General features: G+C 39.8%; 3 protein-coding genes across 3 annotated transcripts; 2 read left to right on the top strand and 1 right to left on the bottom strand.

Annotated features, from left to right (window-relative positions):
• The first annotated feature begins 30 nt into the window (after positions 1-30).
• paqr4b (progestin and adipoQ receptor family member IVb) lies at positions 31-3,114 on the top strand. Its single transcript, XM_046377085.1, has 3 exons — positions 31-599; positions 1,629-1,847; positions 2,313-3,114. Exons 1-3 carry the CDS (start codon positions 380-382, stop codon positions 2,744-2,746), a joined length of 873 nt encoding a protein of 290 aa, XP_046233041.1. The 5' UTR covers positions 31-379; the 3' UTR covers positions 2,747-3,114.
• Positions 3,115-3,163: 49 nt separating this feature from the next.
• On the bottom strand, positions 3,164-8,202 carry pelo (pelota mRNA surveillance and ribosome rescue factor). Its single transcript, XM_046377083.1, has 13 exons — positions 7,772-8,202; positions 7,232-7,324; positions 6,778-6,928; positions 6,479-6,569; positions 6,038-6,201; positions 5,402-5,462; positions 4,985-5,146; positions 4,856-4,902; positions 4,675-4,748; positions 4,509-4,580; positions 4,307-4,381; positions 4,181-4,212; positions 3,164-3,677 (listed from the first exon to the last, which is right to left on the bottom strand). Exons 1-13 carry the CDS (start codon positions 7,810-7,812, stop codon positions 3,583-3,585), a joined length of 1,158 nt encoding a protein of 385 aa, XP_046233039.1. The 5' UTR covers positions 7,813-8,202; the 3' UTR covers positions 3,164-3,582.
• An 85-nt stretch (positions 8,203-8,287) lies between these two features.
• On the top strand, positions 8,288-14,750 carry LOC124052612 (serine/threonine-protein phosphatase alpha-2 isoform-like). Its single transcript, XM_046377084.1, has 7 exons — positions 8,288-8,752; positions 9,893-10,024; positions 10,734-10,964; positions 11,892-11,996; positions 13,266-13,489; positions 13,637-13,771; positions 13,883-14,750. The coding sequence occupies exons 1-7, from the start codon at positions 8,698-8,700 to the stop codon at positions 13,976-13,978; spliced, it is 978 nt and encodes a 325-aa protein (XP_046233040.1). The 5' UTR covers positions 8,288-8,697; the 3' UTR covers positions 13,979-14,750.
• Positions 14,751-16,254: the final 1,504 nt, after the last annotated feature.

Raw genomic sequence — 16,254 nt, 5'->3', positions numbered from 1 at the left:
GTGTGCTGTAATCCCCAGGTCATCCTGACTGCAGCACTGTTGCATGTGAGCATGGGTAATGGGAGCATGTGCAGTCTCTAATAAGGGAAACACAGATTATTATCTTATGTTCACTGTGAAGTTGACGTGTTAGCCAGTTATGAGCCATGACAAGGAGCAGCTGCCGTAGTGCTCAAGCTTTTTGTGAGGATTACGCCAGCTTAGGGATAAGAACCCTTTACTGATTGGTCCAACTGAAAGCATGCCACTTTGCTAACTCAACAGGTTGCTTGCTTGGAATTACACCTGTCCAATGTTGGAGTCAAGAACCAGAATTTCTGGATAGCTATGTTCATGAGTGTGCCTCGGAGTACTGAGTGTGGCCTCGTGTAGGATGTAAATGGTGAGGAGTCTGCACTATCTAAATGTAAGGGCATTGTTGCAGGACGTTGTGATGGTGCTCTGCCAAAGACCGCGGCTGTTGGACTTTGCAAAGACCCCTACACACCTCCAGTTCAATAAATATGTCCTGACAGGGTACCGGCCAGTATCCACGGCTCAGGAGTGCCTCAGGAGTCTCTTCTACGTGCACAATGAGTTGGGGAACATTTACACCCATGGTAAGTCAAGAAATTACTTGTGCATTTCTTCTCTGTTCATCCAGAAATTCATCCAAAAGGTGATATTCTGGGTTACAAATGTCAATAACAGAGGTTTTAACTACCAAAAATATGCATTTTCAGTTACACAGTGCAAATTTCTCACTTTGTTTTCATTTAAGCTTTACAAGGATGTGAAAAAAACAGGACACATAAGTGCACTACTCTCACTTATGGCCACTTGCAAGTATACTTGGCAAGTGTGTAATGAGGATATGGGGTATTAACCGTAATCTGCCCTGGAAATCCCTGTCCTGGAAATATCTACTGTTAAAAAGGTCTTTAAAGTCCTGTGGCTGGCTGACACTTCTCAGGTGTTGATGTCCATATGTGTTATGGCAAAAAAAAAAAAAAATTGGAGACATTTGCATAGATTGAGAGCAGGTGCAGAATGAATAAAATGCATGAACATATATACATGCATTTAAATGTGCTTTAACAAAAGCAAGCCTGACTTTACATGCTTTGTTTTTACCTTAAGCAAAGATGTAAATTTAATCACGCACGAGCTAAAGCACGCACAGCCTTGAACTTCAGAAGGCATCTTCATCATGCTCCATTTCCTAGTTGGGTATCCCCTAAGTTCGTTAAGACTAACACTCTTACTAAGGGGAAGTGAAAGGAATTATCATTAGCGCATTAGTCACGTTTCTCCATGCATGTCCCCGACAGTCATATACTTCACATTGTTTCTAGTAGGGAAACGAGCTGAGGAACAGCTTAAAGTTTATTAAATTCCTCATTTTGTATCCGCTCAATATAAAACTGATATCATTGGCCATATCAGTGTACTAACCATCTAACTGTCTCTGGCAATTAAATACAAGGTGGCACTGATTTATAATTAGAGAATTTTATAAATGACCTCTGTGTAGGTTCCAAAAATGTTTTATTTTCATTTTTTTTTATCTCATTCATCTAATTTTCTCCCCTGTTCTGTGTCCCCTATTCTGTCTCCCATTTTAACTCCTAATCTTGCGGTCACCTCAGGCATCCCATTTTTCCTTTTCTTGGTGCTGCTACCTTTTAGTATCCCCTGGATGGAGGTGGACAGTGTCTGGATCTGCGTGGTTCATTACCTGGCCTGCCTCTGTCCCACTGTGGGCTCGGTGGTCTACCATGTGTTCATGAACCACGTGGGAGGAGAACATGTGTACGACACCCTGCTGTCGCTGGACATGTTTGGGGTCTGTCTGGTTAACACTTTGGGTAGGTCACTGATGCTAACTGGCTCTGCTGTATTATTCCCAACTTCACCACTAATCAGAGGGGTTTCCAAGTCAAACAAATTAATCTTAACTCAAGGTCTACTTACTAGCTTTTTCACTATTTTTGATTTGTTAAATATGCCCGAAAAAGAAAGTAAACCACACCCAACTGTGGTTTTACAATGGGTTTTGGGACTATTTCTTGGCCAAGAGCAATGACTTTCTTAAGTCTTGTTTCTGCCATTGACTGGGTGTAGCTTTAAATCTGATTAATTTTGTCTTCGTGTCTCAAATCAAGTCAAGAGTCCAGACTCTCACACCAGTAAAGTCCAAGTAAAGCTTGACTCCTGACTCTTGTGCCAGTCTAAAGTGTCCACCCATGTTAATAACTCCAACAACTGAGCTGATAACAATTTTATTGACACTGCTCACTAATACACAGGTATATCTTCCCTCTTGTCACCAGGAGCACTTCCTATCATCCACATCACCCTTCTTTGCTACCCTGCCATTCGACAGACTGCCTTGTTGGCCTACATCCTCCTGTCGGCTTATGGTATATACTGTGCGACCACAGCCCGTACCAACATCCTTCGCCTACGTGCTTTTGTCTGGCAGGCCCTGTTCCGCTTCAGCCTCTTCTTGTTCCGGGTGTATGGCAGTGGGGTGGGCAGTCCAAACTCCCTACGCCTCTTTGTTATCATGGACTCACTGGCTATATTAGGAGGGCTGGTCAACATCATCCAGATCCCTGAGCGCTTCATCCCAGGCCAGTTTGACAACTGGGGCAACAGTCACCAGATAATGCATGTGATGGTTGTTTGCGCAATCATTTACCTGCATTGGGGCACACTGGAGGATTTAGCCTGGATTAAGTCCTATCAGTGCCCTACTAAGTGATGTAAAGAGAATCAGTCACCTAGAAGCATGAACTCAAAGCTACGCTGGTTGCTGATAGAAATGAGATTTAGGATTCAATGAGGCAGGAAAAGTGAAGTATAAAGAGAGGAAAAAGGTTTTTAAAATGCACTTTAGTTCCAGCCGTTGAAATTCTTTGCAAGGGAAGTTTGCAATTTGACATTTTGCCAGAGCAGAAAAAGAGGAACTCACAGTGTTGTAACTGTTGACTTTGATATCACTATCATGAATCAAAAATCCTGAGCATACTTGATTTTTAGTTTGTTGAAATGCAGTAGTTTTGGGTCATATTACCCATAACCAAAATAGTCTTGAAATTATTGTAATAAATTATATATATTTTTATATCATGGTCCAACTTGCGTTGCATTTGTGCACGATGAGAAATAAAAAACAAGGTTGAATGCTCCTGTTGTTTAATTGCAAGAGAGATAAAATGTATGTACACTCAAAGAAAAATCACCTTTTTTCTACAGCTAAAGGTCAGTGAAAAGTTGAACTGTTTTCATTTGGACTTGGCAATTATGTTACATTCTTTTTTCATTGGCATTTTTCAGACACCTTCAAACCAAAAGCATCAACACACCAAAAACTGCATCAAGTTACTTGAAATTATGGGCATTTTAAAAAACAGGTGAGTAGATTAGACTTGAAAGAGTTGTGGATGTTGCAGAGGTGGAATTTGTAGCCCATAACACAGCAGCTTTATTGTTTTACAACGAGTACACTGAGTCAATGCACTCTTTTGTTATCTGTGGCACTGGACAAGCTTCCTCTTCTTTTCTCCCAATAAGAATTCTCTGATCCATTTCTGTGGATCAGTCTTCGTCTGAGCTGCTGTCCTCCTCAGCCTCTGATAGGTCAGCAATGGGAAACCGCAAGATGGCAGCCACTCCGCTCAGCTGAGTCAACTCTGAGGGGACAGTCAAGGTTATGTCGAAAGATGACCATACACAGCCAGTACTGTACATCAGCTTGTGTTAGAAGACACTGTCCACATTCTGTTTTTGCGTGGTGCACAAGGACGAGCATGCATGCATGCATAATATAACAAAATTTTTCCTCCAAATAATAATTATAATAAATAATTGGTAGTGATGTGCTAAGAACAGTACTAATGCCCTACCAAAGGCAGAAGACTACAAGTGCAGGCCTGAAAATATTTGAAGAACTAGGCCTGCAAAGGTTTTGTGAGGGTCAAAATACATTCAATATGTTTCATATGCCTTAAGAATACCCACAATACTTTTCAGTGAGGAACTCCTATGTAAACATAACTGTTTTGTTTACAAGACAACACCATGGAATACCTTGAATCAGTAAGTCACTAGAGTGTTGTTGATAATTTTATCAAATAAGTACCACAGTCATTTTTAAATGTAGAATTAACAAAAATTAGAATGATTTATAGCTTACGTTCACCAGACACGTGAAGGCTTGAGAATATTCTGTGTGAAAAAAGGGGACAAAACTTATCAGATATTCCGCCACTTCTTGGTGAATGTTAACATTGTGGCTCTTTTTACAAAGGAGAACTGGTACCTCACATTGCCGCCATTGTCTCTCACATTATCTACCAAGCGAACATAACGACTCCTCGTGGGGACATCCTGGTGTCTGGATAGACAGATGGAGACACACAAAACATGCACTGATACACAGGGCTGATTTGACGGCACTGTGAATCTGAAATAGACAACCTGAAGATCTGTGCCAGAAATAAACACTATCTCTCAGGATGTACCTGAACAGCTTATCGCTTATCAACAAGGTGTCGATGGCAAGGCCGTCAGCAGCTCTCTCCACATGAGCCAGTCTGCAAAAATGCAATGATACAAAGGTTGGAGTTTATCAGCCTGAATGAATGAGAACTCTGTGCCTATGTGCTGTTGTGGTCTATCATCACTCACCCATAGAAGGCTCGGTCAGGCTCATGCTGGAGCATCTTATAGAAATCTTCCAGGGCTTTCACCTCTCCTGCTGCCTTAAAGTTAAATATAAATAACCATATTGTGCCTTTTTTCCCAACTTAAAAACAAAACCTTCAATAAAACAAAACAAAAAAAGACAAATCACAGGATGCATACTCACCTTTGTATCGGAGAGCCTACTTGTCACAGTGGGATCAGAAAGGATTTCTGCAAAACAACAAGGATTTACTGACTTTTCATCTTGTGATAAGGCTGAACTTTATTATTCTCAGAGCCCACCAGTTCATACCTTTGAGTGAGTACTTATGACCTGATGACGAATGGACCAGCATGAATTTGGGTCGATTCTCCAGCAGGATCTTGTTGTCCTGTCGCACTGCCTCTTTAAAGAGGTAGGTGATGAACTGGTCCTTCACAAACCCCGGACTGGCAACCAGTATGCACTTCACCACTGGGTGGTAAGGAAGATAAATTAAAGTCTAAACTTTTGTAATGTTCAATTTCTTTAAACGAAAACAAGGAAATATTATACAATATTAAGCCACAAATGTGCCATACAAATTACACATACAATAAATGAGAGGCTCACTGCAGACATAAGAACAACAAATTATAAAAAGGAGAAGCATGTGACATAAAATGGGAACATACTTTAGTCTTTGCATGTGTTAGTGTGTTTGTGTGTCAATCTACACAGCAGCATTACCATCAAAATTGATGTGGCGGAGAATCGCCTGCATCACAGCCTCATAGAACCTCTCCAGCGCCTGCAAGCAGAGACAGATAATCTGAAATGAATCGACATGACAAATAAACCCAGTCCCCATACTGAGGGACTGTGACATCCAGTTACTGTATTTGTCCAAATATAGGGCAATGATTTATTAATCCTTTTATTTATTTCAAAAATCACACTTGAAAAAGGGAGGTCATCTTACATTCATGTCTAATATACATTTTTTTTTTTATGTTTTTAGGACAAACTCTGTGTGTCTTAGAAATACCAGTAAGCTTTAGTTTGGTGTGATTACTGAATATTTTCAAAATGTCTTGTTTTTAAAATTTGATTGTTCTTTAGATTAAATTTACCTTTCTTGATTTACACTACTTTACTTAACTGTAAATGTTGCAATATATTTAAGGTGCTAAATATATATTCCCACTTTGTGCTTATTATCTTCAACAGATCTTATATAAAAATGCTGCAAAAAGGAGGGAGGTCGTTTCATAACCAGCGGTCGCCGTGCCTCAAACAACTAAAATTTTATTCTCGAGTAGTAGTCTATCCACTGTACAAGATCTGAGCTTATTACAGCTGTGCAGTCACAGAGACCTGACCTACCTTCTCGTGCTGAGTGCAGCTTCCTCTTCTCTTACGAGGAATGGTGACCTCCACTTTTGCACGGAGCAGAGTCATGGCAGGGGTCACCAGCACCAGGTTGGCCAGACCCTCCTGCATGACCACAGCTGCCACGTCTGCCTTCTGGGTTGCGTCACATGCCTGCTCTGCAGGGTGAATAAGACAATGACAGCTGAATCATCTGAGGTAGTGGGTATTTTGTGAACTTTGCAATTAATATGTAATTACAGTTTTGGTGCCTGCTGGTGATTTGTGTTACTGCTAAGAATTTCAAAAACACTTTCTGCTTAAATCTAATTTATTAATGTGAAAATTACAGCACCAAACAAAAGAGTGAGACAAAGTGCTATTTTCTGCTGATTGTTATGAATGAATACAACAAAGTGATATCTCAGCTAAATGTAAACAGTAGCACCTGCTTACCAATCCTATCCAACACAACGCTGTCCCAGCTCTTTTTAGCCAGAGTGAACTTCCTGTTAAGCTCAAGCTCTATAGTGTGGTAAGCCCCCATCTGATGAATGAAGAAGAGAACATAAACAAATTCATATATCAAACATGAGTTAACATTAAGGCAAACTGAGAAGTTTGGCTGGGCAATGACAGAAAGCTGCAGCAGAAGAGATGTTCAGATCTTTGCATGGGGAAAAAGAATAAATAATAGTGCTGTAAAACATCATCATGAGTGAATGCAACTGTCAGGTTACTTGGAAATATCAGACCTTGACATACTGGTTCTCCTCTATGTTGGTTCCCTTAACTCTTAACTGGCAGGCCTGGGAGTCAAAGTCAATAGTCTCCACACATAAAGTGAGAGTAGTTCGAACTCTGGAACTGCCCACACTTCCAGTAGGGGACTCTGTCTGCACCTTCCTGTAGTAACAGAGGAAAAGGGCCTTAGTATGTGTGTGTTTTTGAGACCAAAACACTAACTGATTCACAGAAAGGCTGAAAGAAAAGTGAGGAACTTGTGAGAAAACAAGCACAAGCATTTACAAATGCAGAGTGACTTTAATCAATAAAGCTTTGCTGAAGTTAAACTGGATAGTTCAGCTCTACTAAAGCTATACAAAACTAGTTAAACTGGCTGGCTTTCTACGGGGCTAAAAATCATAGTCAGGTGTGCACTGTAGGGCTTCAGCTGTCACCTTTATGGTTATAGAAATTAGTAGTTACCTGATGGTGGATGCTCTCAGGCTGTCCCCCACTTGCAGCAGGTTGTATGTGTGCCACATATCCTCTGCCTCCTCTGGTATCAGAGTCACCTGACTGAAGAAGTGTATGCCATCAATAAGCCAGCTTCTGAGGTGGTGTCATTCAAGTTAGTGATAAAGTCAGGTGCAGGATGGGAAATATACTTTTTAAAATGTGAACATCTACAAGACCCTGACAGGTAAATGTTCAAATTTATCAGCATCCATGCTATTTTGTTTACTGGGTCGACTTGTGCTTAGTCATCAAAGCGAACGTTGAGTGATACAATCTGTGCTCATATACAGTAGTTACATTTCATGATCTGTGTACTGGTACGTTACATATCTATATATTATGTACAAAGGGGACTATCCTCGCACCAATCCATACGACCAAGTCTCTGCTAGTAATGTTGAATATAAATTGACTGACATTTAGCACGACTAAGTTGACACATGTACAGTCAGCTGCAAAATAGCATGCTGACTAGCTTGCTAACATTAGCTATCGCCAAACACTCACCCGGCATTATCTTTTTCAATGTCTTTATGAAGCAACTTCATGGTCAGACGTTTGTATGATATAATCTATATAAACAAAAGTACTATTGGCGTAAAACAGACAAATTAACGTGTTTTCGAGTTCGACTCATGTTTATCTTAGTAAATTAGCAGACTAGCTAGCTATGCCATCTCTCAACTTCAGAATGAATCACTCAGTGCGTGTTGCCAGGCGCTAGGACATTGCGTCATGCCAAAATACGTCGTCAGTTCTTCTCATCTTGGTCACTTCCGTGGGTGTCGCTTTGCTGCGCAACAACTACAGACCGATGCAGAGACGAATGTTTACGCAAATGTGACCAAACACAGTTTATCTTGCATTGTTAGATAATAAAAAAAAACTTCTACAAAAAGCGTGAGATATATTCAAGAACGATTGTCCTTCTTACGTTGTAGTTTAAGATTTTTTAATACTGACCGACTTTGAAAAAAACCAATCCGAGAGAAGAGTGGCTTTATTAAATACCGCCTATTGGCAAAACAGACCAATAGGCGTACGGGAAATGCCTGTCCTCTTCCGTTCACCCTCGCTTTGAGCTAACGCTCGTCTAGCCTTTTTTTCTCGATTGCATGGTGCTAGTAGCTACGGCAGAAACATTTTTACGAGAAAATACTTATGCTTAAAGTGAATTCGGATAGCTTATGTTGTCTTATTTGACTAAGGTGGATTTCTGAAGTACATGACAGTCATTACATCTTTAACAATTCAATATCCCGCCTCAAATTTTGAGGTTGCCAATTCTGTCCCAAGGTTAGCCAGCTAGCGGGCTAACGATAGCCGATTAACGCTAAACTAGTTGAGCTAACGGTAACTCGGTAGCCAGTTAACAGTTATTACGTCTTAAATTCATACGAGTTATTGGAAACCGACTATAATAGAGGAATAGCATGGCAGAAGCCGATAAGTTGAACATTGACTCCATCATACAACGTCTGCTGGAAGGTAAGCTTATAACGTTATTTCTCTCGATATTTATTCACCAAGGGTAGCCATTTTAGCTAACAGGCTAGACAACGATAGCCACCTATGCTGTGTTAGCCAGTTAAGTTCATCTTTGGCTTTTTGCAAACGAAACCCAGGTTTTGAATAGACCGTCGTTGTTGTGTTTGGTCAGTAGCATCCTTCTAGCGGCAAATTGACCCGTGGTGTTGCATATTTATATTTTCCCTTTCCCGAGAGAGTGTTCGCAGATCAGCGTTATATCGTTACATTGTGAGCGTTATAAAATTATGTAACTGGGGCAATGTAATGTTACATACATATATTATTTTCCCTAACTTATTTTTAAAGATTGGACAAGATTTAGCGTTACTTTTTTTGCAAGTTAAATGTTTGCGCCGCTTTTGGTCAGTGAGGTTAAAATTTAATTACATTTCGACCTGGAAAACGGAACATAAGCTAAGTCTAAATTTACTATTGCATGTCATCAGGTGGCAATCTTTGATTTCGCAGGTACACAGTGGTCCCATGGCATTTTTATGTTATTGCATCTAAAAAAGATAATATTTCCGGGATGGACTCATAAATGTGGTCCATGTCAAGTAAAAGCACCCTGGGTGGTATACCCTGGGTGTCATTAAATCATATGAGTCATTTAAATTTTCACTGTTCGTGGGAGAGCTCCAGAATTTGTCTTTAAGCGACTTTAAACATGTTCTTTTATTGTCCCTTGACTGCATTAAAAAGGTCAATCAGAATAAAGCATGAAAAACACTTTGAAGCTTTAAAGTTTAAGTGTAACATAATGAACAAAATCACATGCAAATTGGATGAAAAGGACTAATTTTTTTTTGAGATTGTGATGGCTATGATAGTACGGCATGCACACTACAAATTAACATGTTCCAACTGTCTGTGGCAGTCTGCCCTGTTTTGCCCAGAACATTTGTATTCTGTGGTGTGTTTTTGTCTTTTAGAGATAAAATGCAATATCTGATTTGACTGTTCTCTCACATACAGTTTTTGATTTGCTATCTACTCCCTACAGCGGATCCAGTTGAATAATAAACTCTGCTGTGTTTACGGTCCTTTGTCCTTTCCTTCCTTTTTTTTCACTCTTGTGGTATTTTTTTTTCCTCACAGTGAAAGGCTCCAGACCTGGCAAAAATGTTCAGCTGACAGAGAATGAAATCCGTGGTCTCTGCCTCAAATCCCGGGAGATCTTCCTCAGCCAGCCAATCCTGCTTGAACTTGAGGCTCCCCTCAAGATTTGTGGTGAGGCTTAGTTACGTTCTTTAGAGTCAAGGGAATCCACAAGTGTTGCCGCATAGCATTTATAAACACAATGTTATAGCTGTACAAGGCTGTTGTGGCTTTTGTAGCATAGAGTGCTGGAATATCAAGAAAAAGTTTAGTCATGTTATGCTATGGATTATTAATACTAGATGTTGAAGGCTTTTCAAGGGATAGTTGATTAAAAACAATTATTAGAACAGCAAACAGTGCATGACTGTGACCTTGCCACATAATTACAGAACTGTAGGGACGAACTGATAATACTGGTTCACTAGTGCTCTGCTGTTTTGCACTTAAAGTCTCCCTGGAGTTGCCCTCTTGTGACACACTGCTGATGCGACTTAAAGGAACAGCTAACTATACATTTCTGGAGCTTCGCAGTAAATGACACCATCGTGGAGCTTCGCACCACCATGTTGACTTTCCATCTGCATTAATAATGGATACATTTTTCATTTGTGGGTGAACTGTATAATGCTAGTTTAAAGGAACACTGAAAGCAAGCTTAATTTCTTCATTTCATTTTGTTGTCTCATAATCATGTAAAAGTAAAGCAGCTCTGAAATAACATAGTGTGCATTTCTGAAATGTTGTTGTTAATTTCCAGAGTGCAGACAGCACACACACAGCATGATAATCATACCTTTGACCAGCACTAATGTTACTACTCAATTGCTTGTCTCACCAGGTGATGTTCATGGGCAGTACTACGATCTGCTGAGACTGTTTGAATATGGTGGCTTTCCACCAGAAAGCAACTACCTGTTCCTGGGGGACTATGTGGACAGAGGCAAGCAGTCTTTGGAGACCATCTGCCTGTTGCTGGCTTACAAGATCAAATATCCAGAAAACTTCTTTCTGCTGAGGGGAAACCATGAGTGCGCCTCCATTAACAGAATATATGGCTTCTACGATGAGTGTAAGTCAAAAGACATACATATAGATACAAAGAATGAGTTGCAAGTCTGCAGATTTTTGTGTCAAATGTTGGGGAATGAAACTAAATAAAGTAGTGCAAAGAGTAGACTAAAATGAGTGTGCTGGTCAATTAACAAGCACGGTTGCTTGCTATATTCATGAGACATGAGTCTACTTTATTGAGTTGTAGCCTTTGGTGTAATCTCTAAGTGTACAGTACAGCATGCTGTTTTAAAATGAAAGTTATTTTATGTGTTGTCCTTTATGGAAAAAGTTAACATTGTTTCATTTTGTGTCATAATAATCTTGATTATTTCACAACATGTTTTTTTGGAGTGAAGACATAAACATTGTTTTTTGTTCGGGCTACACTGATTGGTAGACCCCAAAATTAATTTTCTTTAGCCATCAATTCTTCCATCTACATCGAAAGACAGTCTCACAGAGTGTCACAGAGTTATGGTGGAGCAAAGTTTGAAACGCATTAACTAAATATTCCTTCAGTGTGCATCAGCTTTTACCACTTTGATTGAATTGTTACCATTATCAAACAAAAATGTGCCCTTGACTTTGGAATGATTATAGAAACATACAGTTTTTTCAATTATTAAGTATACTCCAAAAAACAATTCAAACCTTTTGTAACAACTTGTAAATCTGGGCTAAGCTGTCTTTTCAATCCTGACATGGAATCTGACTAACATTAATAGCAAAAGCCATAACACAGATAACCTCTCAGTATGCCAGGCTTTGGGCTAAGGAGCATGACCAGGCACTGGTGATTAATCACATGCCTCTCTCTGCTATTCACAGAGCTGGGATTATGTAAAATGTTGTGTTTCTAAAGCGATGAAATGGGTGTAGTCGTTGAGATTTTATTGGTCTCAAGATTAGATTGTGACCAAATAATTGTGCTTTCCTCCCACAGGTAAGAGGCGATACAACATAAAGCTGTGGAAGACCTTCACTGACTGCTTCAACTGTTTGCCTGTTGCTGCCATTGTTGATGAGAAGATCTTCTGTTGCCATGGAGGTATCCTCATCAAACAGTTCATTTGGCTTCTATCCAGAGCGCCTATGCATAAACTCTCCTCTGCACTATTGTTACCGTCAACTTAATGGTCAGACCTGCGGGACTGTGTGGGATCACAATTTCTTATCTGTCCTGTTCAGCAGTCATGTCTGCAGCAATTTTTTCTTAGTTTCTTATTTCTAATCACACATACATACAACTTTATTTTGATCTACGACTTAAACAGATAGCGAGTGTTGACTTTGACAAACAAATTAAAATATATGTGATGTGGTCATGTTGTTAAACGACAGTAAGTTTCAAATAAATGCTGTCGTCATTCACTCACAAAGTCTTCACCTTTAGAAAATAAGAGTTAAAGTTAAAAAAGTCTCTCTGCAAGGCTCCTGACAATTAAAAAATTGTTTAAAAGCAGGGGTAATTAAAGAATATACAAGGATATTTGATTGATAAAAGAATGAATGGAACGGAATTGTGAACAACAGATACTATTGTGTATTTTTAGCATCTTTTTGAAGTGCAAAACAAAAAAAGTAGTGTAATAAAATGGACCAAAGGGCCCTGATAACGTGACATCAGCAGACAGTCACGGCTATCTCGTGTCTGAGATCTGCGACGCAAAATATATAAGCAAGCCCTGATATCATGAGGGTAAACACCATCTCCCTCTTCAAACATAAAGTTACATAAGAATGAACACACAGCAAGGACATTGTGTCTTTGCTCTAGTTTTTCATCTGATGAGCTCATTGCAGTCAGAGCGCACACAGTTAAGTTGGTTTTATTGATGAAAAATCAGCCGATCATAGTTTTTATTTTGAAACTGTTGATTAATCTGCTGATTATGTATAATTAATTGTTTAGTGTACAAAATACTGAAATGTCGTATCAAATTCCCTGAAACCAAAGTCTTGTTTTGTCTGACCAATGAGCCAAAATTCTGTTCACAATCACTAAAGACAACAAAACTCCAGCAATTCTTCACATTTGAGAAGCTGTAAATGGGGAGTCTTTTTCGTGTGTGTGTGTTTTTTTTTTGTTTGTTTTTTTTTTTAATGATTATTGACATAGTTGCTGATTAACTTCAGTGTCTGTTGGCTAATCAATAGATTGACTACCTAATTGTTTCAGCTCTAGAAAGTATTGTACAGGCCTGATTTCCTTCTGTGTTTACAAGCACATCCTCCAGGAGCATATGTAACATCACTATATTGTATATCGTTGTTTTTGCTGTCTAACATTTAACTGTTCTACCATGGACTTCTCCAGGCCTATCACCAGACCTCCAGTCTATGGAACAGGTCCGAAGGGTCATGCGCCCCACTGATGTGCCTGACCAGGGCCTCCTGTGCGACCTGCTGTGGGCCGACCCAGACAAAGACGTGCTGGGCTGGGGTGAGAACGACCGCGGTGTGTCGTTCACCTTTGGCGCCGACGTGGTCACCAAGTTCCTCCACAAACACGACATGGACCTCATTTGTCGGGCCCATCAGGCAAGTGCATGACCTTGATCCCCAGATTAAAGATGTTCTTGTAGTAGGAATGAAAGGCACAATATGAACAGGGGAGAAACAACTGTGTTAAAATTCCACCCGCTCTTTAAAAACATCTTGTTTACCTGTCATTTATCTGTGTTGCAGGTGGTTGAGGATGGATATGAGTTCTTTGCAAAGAGGCAGCTGGTAACGCTGTTCTCAGCCCCAAACTACTGCGGGGAGTTTGACAATGCTGGCGCCATGATGAGCGTAGACGAGACCCTAATGTGCTCATTCCAGGTAAGCAAGACATCAACCACATTCTGATTAAAACCAGCCTTACATATCAACATTTAGAAAGAAAAGTTTTTTTCCCCCTTTTCGATCAGTTTTGCCATCTTTCTCTTGCAGATTCTCAAACCTGCAGACAAGAAGCTGTTCTATGGTGGAGCAGGGGGCATGGGCTCTGGTCGCCCAGTCACTCCCCCAAGGAAAGCTAAGAAATGACACCAGTAGTTTGCCCACGACCTCCAACCCATCCCTCCTGCCCTCTCTACCTCTCTTCTCCTTTCTTTCACCAAACAGCCAGAAATCAAACCTATACCCAGGGCTTTTTTCCTTTTTTATCTGTACTTCTTAAAACATTTAATGTTACGAATTGTCTGAGTGAGTGCGTGCGTGTGCAGATGACGAACACGTCTCGTCTGCCAGTGAGCATTAAAATCATGTGTGCACGTGTACATTTTGTGTGAGAGTATTAGAGATTTATACTTTTCCCTCTCTTACCACTCTTCCCGTGGAAAGGTTGAAACCACAGTGTCTGTCTGTACAGTAATTTTGACTGAAATGCAGGGTTTTGGGAAACAGTGGGATGTTGCTGACTGAATTTATCAGCAAACCCCTGCCAGCAGGTGATGTGTGTGTACTTGTAGAGGGGGGGAAAGTACTTTTGTTTTCCCTGTCCTCTGTACTGTAAAATCTCAAACACAGGTGTGTGCATATGTGTGTTTGTGTGTGTGTGAATGCATTGTCTTGCCTCTTTTGAGTTTGACGTTTTTGTTAACAGGAAGTAGTGTCACCTGGTCTCACAGAGGCAAGACACATGCTTACACACACACCCACTCATGCGTATGACTCTTCAGATTCATATGAGCCAGAGCTGTAAAAACCCCATACAGTTTAGGTTTGTACAGATTTGATTACTTGAAAGAGATTTTTTGTGAATTCGTTTTGTAGTCTTTCATCAAGTTGACCAATAAAGCGAGAATCTGAGTTAAAACGTCTGCGTGTCAGTTTTGTGATCGTGTCCTGTCTGTTGTGATTAATTTTTATTTTATGCCAGTTTTAGGTAAAGAAATTATTCATTTGACAATTATATTTGTCACTCAACTAATCTATTAATTGACCTTATTTGAGGTCTCGACTACATCACAATTTAATGATTATATTAAACATTTTGTATTTATCCATGTGATAATTTGATACATCTTTTAATTTAATATGAAATATTTTGAGTACATATTGAGTCTTCATACAATGGCTTAACATAAACTCAAAGACATTTTGAAAATCTAAAATGTTTTCAGTTTACAGCTTTCTTACCTAAGAATATTTTTGTCAAATAGGATGTGTCAAGTAGGATGTGGGAGAAGATAATTTCACACAGTTCTTGTGGTTTTGTTAGCTGCTAATGGCTCCTTTATTCACAAAAAAACCTTAAAACTAACAAACTGATGAACGATCTTTATCTGACTAAGGCTGCAGATTGGTCAAGTCATAAGACCGCTCAACTGAAATGAAAGATGTTCAATATTCACCTTTCAGTCCCACACAATCAATATGATTTCCAAAACAATGGGAACTGCCATTTGGCGACAGTGATCCCTGCCGTTAATGTTAATGCGCAGGAGTTCCGCTGTTGTCCACAGGGGGGTGCCGTTGAGCTAATTTGCCACCTCCAATCAGAGAATCCACGTAACCACGAAACAGAAACACTAGATAATGCAAAAAACAAATGCTCACAGTTTTACATTTTCCCAGCGGAAGATCAACATTTCACGAGTGCTGCATGTGTGTATAAAAGTAACTACAACCACAGCTGCATTAGTTGCAATACTTTGTAAAACAAACAAACAAAAATCTTCACTCATAAGTTGCTGTCATTTTAGATCATTTTGATAAGAGTGATATTCACCTTCTGTTGCTATGCAGTGGCTGTGTTGAAAATGATGTACCTCTCTTTTATGTTCCTCATTCTATATTTATCAAGGATCCCATTTCTTTCTTAGGCATTTCTCTGGCTCTTTTTGCATTCATTCGTCTTCCTGTCATCAACACCCTTCTTCAAGGCGCTCTGTCCATCATTTTGCCTTCCCTTTACAGGGCCTTGGAGGTGAGAGGTGAAGGGTATTGCTGAGGGGGGGTCGGGGGCTTTGGGTTTTAAAACTAGAAACTGTTTTTCTATTTGTATTTTTTAAAAATTCCTTGTGCTGTTGCTTGATATGAATGTCTGGATCCTGTTTCGGAAAGGCAAAGACACTTCCGGGTGTTTTTCAGAAAACAACATTTCTTTAGAAAAAAGGAACTGATTATGAAATTGTTGCCTGTTTATTTCCTCATACGCTGATGCAAAATCACTTGTTACCTTTTCTGGATCCCCGTGCATAAGATTGACACCGGCTATGCACTCAGATTCTCTCTGCAGCATTCTATAGTGTTATGTTTCTGAATTTTGTCTGGCTTGGGGACTCAAACGTGACCTTGTTTCTGATCTGTGCAGGTTT

This window comes from Scatophagus argus, chromosome 21 (assembly GCF_020382885.2).
Source record: "Scatophagus argus isolate fScaArg1 chromosome 21, fScaArg1.pri, whole genome shotgun sequence".
Lineage (NCBI taxonomy): Eukaryota > Metazoa > Chordata > Actinopteri > Scatophagidae > Scatophagus > Scatophagus argus.
This window is presented reverse-complemented; position numbering and strand designations above follow the sequence as displayed.